Raw genomic sequence first — 4,643 nt, forward strand, 5'->3', positions numbered from 1 at the left:
TTTTTCAATGGTTAAAATTGAATGAACCACTGACTTTTATAGATTCCAATATTGATTTAGTTCATTCCTTACCCATTTTAATTTAAAATTGTTAAATTATTTTTATCATTTAATACAAATTTAAAAGAACTTTTTCCCACGAGGTTGTAGAAATTTGAAACACCTAGAGATCTTTTATCCAAGTACCCGACAAAGAACTCACAAATAATTAACATGTAAGTTAAGAAAAATAAACCATCAACTACGTATATTTGCCCCCCCTTGACTCATGCAATCGTCTTTCACCAACAAACACTCTGCATGATAAGTCATCCCAGGCTTCCAAGCAACCACGAGCTAGCAATGATATTAAGTCTTCCCAGCGCTTCACTGACTTAGAGTTGTACTCTCTCACCGCAAATTAACCATGAGCTTCCTCAGTATCACCTTCATAACACTCTTCCTCCTTTCCCACCACTACATACACCACCCCCAAGCGAATACCCCAGTGGACCGTTTTACCATCAATTGTGGCGCCTCCGTGATATCCTCCGACGGTGAAAGAACTTGGATGGGGGACACAGACTCAATGCTTTTATCCAGTCAAGATAGCACCGTTTCTGCTAAACCAACATCACAATCTCCATCTACCAATCATGTTCCCTTTACCACTGCACGCATGTCACGTTCCCAATTCAACTACTCCTTCCCCGTTACCCCAGGCCCCAAATTCCTTCGTCTCTTCTTCTACCCAGCTTCTTATCCTTCCTTTCCCCACACCGATTCCTCCTTCAAAGTTCAATGCAACCAATTTCTTCTCCTCGACAGTTTTAATGCCTCTTTAAACGTCGATGCTGTAAAAAAGGAAACCATCTTCAGAGAATACATCGTCTATGTGGGCGACAATCAGATGCTTATCCTCAGCTTCACTCCGTTCCAACCAAACTCCTATGCTTTCATCAATGGAATCGAGGTCTTTTCCATGCCAAGCTACCTGTATTACACGTCAGCTACCGACACAGGATTCACGTTTGTGGGAAGTGGCACACTATTCAGCATCCAAAGCAGTGCTGTATTGGAGACATATTATAGAATCAAAGTGGGAGGCCAAGGAATCTCGCCTGGAAACGATACTGGTTTGTTCAGGAACTGGATTGGTCACGATGAAGATTATTTAATTACACATAATCTAAAGAATAATCTACCAGGCGACACGGATGCTAAGATGAACATAATTGTGAATCCTGATTACGTGGCACCCAAAGAACTTTATAGTATAGCACGTGACATGGGATCAAATGCCACTCTGAACAAAATCAGCAACCTGATTTGGGAGTTCCCTGTTGATTCTGGCTGCACCTACATGATAAGGCTCCACTTTTGCGAGCTTGATCCGCATGTTTATGACATCGGTGATAGGGTGTTCTTCATTTACATAGCAAGCCAGTTGGCCGAGAGTGGCGCTGATGTTATGAGCTGGAGCCAGAAACAGAAAGGTCTGGCTGTGTACAAAGACTATGCCATTTTGATTCCCAAGAATGATACTGAGAAAAAGGTTAATCTGTCGCTCCAGATGCATCCTTATCAAAGTAGTTGGGATACCGAATACTCCGGCCCTTTCTTGAATGGTCTCGAGATATTCAAAATCAGCGACTTTCACTTGCCCGTCCAAGAAGGACATGACAGCATGCTTCCTGTCACCTTGTGGGTGGTATCTGGTGTTTTCTTTGTTTTGTTTCTCTTCATATCGGCAACCTACGAGCGCCGTCAACTCTTGCTTTCCACGAACAAGTCAATCAACACGGAGGATTCTTCTTTGCCATCAGATGACTCCCATCTCTGTCGTCGCTTCTCCATCGTTGAGATTAAAGTTGCAACCAAAAACTTTGATGACGTCTTAATTGTCGGCGTCGGGGGATTTGGCCATGTCTACAAGGGCTACATTGACGGTAGTTCCAACCCTGTGGCCATCAAGCGCCTCAAACCGGGTTCGCAACAGGGGGCTCGTGAGTTTCTGAATGAAATTGAGATGCTTTCAGAGCTCCGCCATCGCCATCTCGTCTCTCTCATCGGCTACTGCAGTGATGACAATGAGATGATACTAGTCTACGATTTCATGACACGTGGCAATCTCCGTGATCATCTCTATGACACCGATAATCCCCCTCTCTCATGGAAGCAAAGATTGCAGATTTGCATTGGTGCTGCGCGCGGGCTGCGTTATCTTCACAGTGGCGCGAAGCACATGATCATCCACCGTGATGTGAAAACAACCAACATCTTGTTGGATGAGAAGTGGGTGGCCAAGGTTTCAGACTTCGGCCTATCCAGAATTGGGCCCACGGACATGTCCAAATCCCATGTCAGCACTGCTGTGAAAGGAAGTTTTGGATATTTAGACCCAGAGTATTATAATCGGCAACGTTTGACGGAGAAGTCTGACGTATACTCTTTTGGGGTTGTGCTGTTTGAGATACTGTGTGCTCGTCCACCTCTAATCCACACTGCAGAGCCTGAAGAATTATCGCTAGCTAATTGGGCTAGGTACTGTTACCAAAGTGGGACCCTGGTGCAAATTGTGGACCCCATGTTGAAGGGAAGCATCGTGCCTGAGTGCTTTACCAAGTTTTGCGAGATCGGGGTGAGTTGTTTGTTACAAGATGGGATGCATAGACCGTCGATGAATGATGTCGTTTCAATGCTGGAGTCTGCACTGCAGCTGCAAGAGGGAGTGGAGCAATTAAAAAATGTTGGTATTGTTACTGTCCAAGTTCATGAAGAAAGAAAGGGAAATGGTGACAATGTCTTTAATAGCAATGAGCATGACTACCATTTCAAGGATAGTGATACATTGCTCCGGTTTCTCCGAGATAATCGACCCAAAGACATGGTGACCAAATGGAATTAACCAAACACTCTAGAAATGGCAGCAAAACAATTAGATTAGAAGACCTACTATATTACTACTAGCTAGATATGCTCACAATTTATGTATCTTTTTATTTCATAGTCAATGAGTATAATATGCGATTGTGGCCAAGTGTACCTTACACAACAATAATAATAAACCGTAAGTCTAGATATTGTACTCAAAGGACTAGAGTTGGTTCCAAAACAATTAAACTTTGTAAGCAGTCTAAGTAACTCGGTTTGAACAGATGGTTTAGAAAAATATTGTTTAATCACTTAGAGAGAAAAATAGATTTTAGAGAACAAACAAGCAAATATTCGAGAAATTAACAATGGGAAGACCTAAGGTTGTGATTTCATTAATTACTATTCGTCTCTCTTAATTTCATCAAAACATATTAAGTATGATTTATTAATAATCTTTTACTTTATTTAATTTGAAGTTGCCAATGCATGTAGGATTCGAATCAGGGGAAAGGCTAAGCACATAGAGAGTGATTAAAATAATGAATTTGATTAGAGGCTCATTCACACGGTTGATCATACGTTGCTCTATAAACCTAATTGTTCCATTGTTCTGTCAATTAAATAACAATTAACTGACTAAGACGAGGAGTGATCAATCACGTATAAATTAAAGCAATGGAACAGTTTAATTGACTGAATAAACACAAAGGATTCAATTAAAATAAGAACTGGGGAATTACATGCAAGGTCTACATCACAAGCACCCTAGCTAAGGAATTCTAACCAGCCATAGGCACAAAAGAGCAAAAAATTACAATTGAATACATGAAGAGTAAGACAAAGGATAAAACGTCCGAAGCCTAAGTGCCTCTCGCAGTCACTTATTTCGCAAAAGAGTAAAGGATACCGAAAGTTTGGCTTTTTGTTTTCTATTTATAACAAAATTGAATGGTTAGGTCGTGGGATCCAGTAATTCAAAATATGTTGGTGCCTCCTCTAATAAGCATACATGGTCTTGCTTGGAAATGACAATGAGCAGGTTTCTGGTGAAAAAGGCCCGTGTTGCTTCCCGAGGAGCTTTTTCCCTTCATTCTGCTTAGCACCATTTAGATGAAGCAGACGAACGTGCCAAAGGAAGAGAAGGAGAAAAGTACATCCCGCGAAAATCAGGGACAACTACTGTCCTTACCTATTACGGTATATATGTTTGGATTTTTCTGCGACTGTTCTAAAAATATGTTGGAAATATTTGGCCGGGTCATGTGTTGATTATTTTTGAAAGTGTGATAGCAAAATTTTGCCTAAAATTCAATTATGAAAAAACTGTCCTTGATATTTTGATCGCTTAGGAATACATTTGCAAACTCATGAGGATTTTCCGGGCTTAAAAACCATCACAATTAGAGAAAAAAACTGTCATTAAAATAAAAAAGTTTAAATATATTTTTTATCGCTTATAAATACAATTTTTTTGCATTTTCTCCCTAATATTTTTTTTCTTTGAGTTGAGTTCCTAATAAAATAATCATTTTATTTTTGGTCCTTGATATTTTATTTTAATCCATGATAAAGAAGAAATTTTTTTATTTGCTTAGTGACAAATTAGTGAATTTTGTTTCAGTTTTGACAATTCACAAATGAAAAAAATTTAACAGAAAATAAACACAAAATTCGCTAATTTATCATGGAGTACAACAAAGTATCAAAGAAAAAAGATAAATTAAATTATTGTTTTATTAGGGACTAAATACCAAGAAAAAAATTTATTAGGAAACAAATACAAAAAT

The 4,643-nt window shown here is 39.4% G+C and overlaps 1 protein-coding gene across 1 annotated transcript; it reads left to right on the forward strand.

The window, feature by feature from the left end:
• Positions 1 to 230: 230 nt before the first annotated feature.
• LOC100796320 (receptor-like protein kinase FERONIA) lies at positions 231 to 3,022 on the forward strand. The gene has a single exon (XM_003518131.4). It carries the CDS (start codon positions 407 to 409, stop codon positions 2,885 to 2,887), a length of 2,481 nt encoding a protein of 826 aa, XP_003518179.1. The 5' UTR covers positions 231 to 406; the 3' UTR covers positions 2,888 to 3,022.
• Positions 3,023 to 4,643: the final 1,621 nt, after the last annotated feature.

The sequence above is a fragment of the Glycine max genome, chromosome 2 (assembly GCF_000004515.6).
Source record: "Glycine max cultivar Williams 82 chromosome 2, Glycine_max_v4.0, whole genome shotgun sequence".
NCBI classification, from domain to species: domain Eukaryota; kingdom Viridiplantae; phylum Streptophyta; class Magnoliopsida; order Fabales; family Fabaceae; genus Glycine; species Glycine max.

What these genes read in the sequence shown, in the direction of transcription:
- LOC100796320 (XM_003518131.4), top strand. Translation starts at nt 407, where the DNA reads ATGAGCTTCCTCAGTATCACCTTCATAACACTCTTCCTCCTTTCCCAC.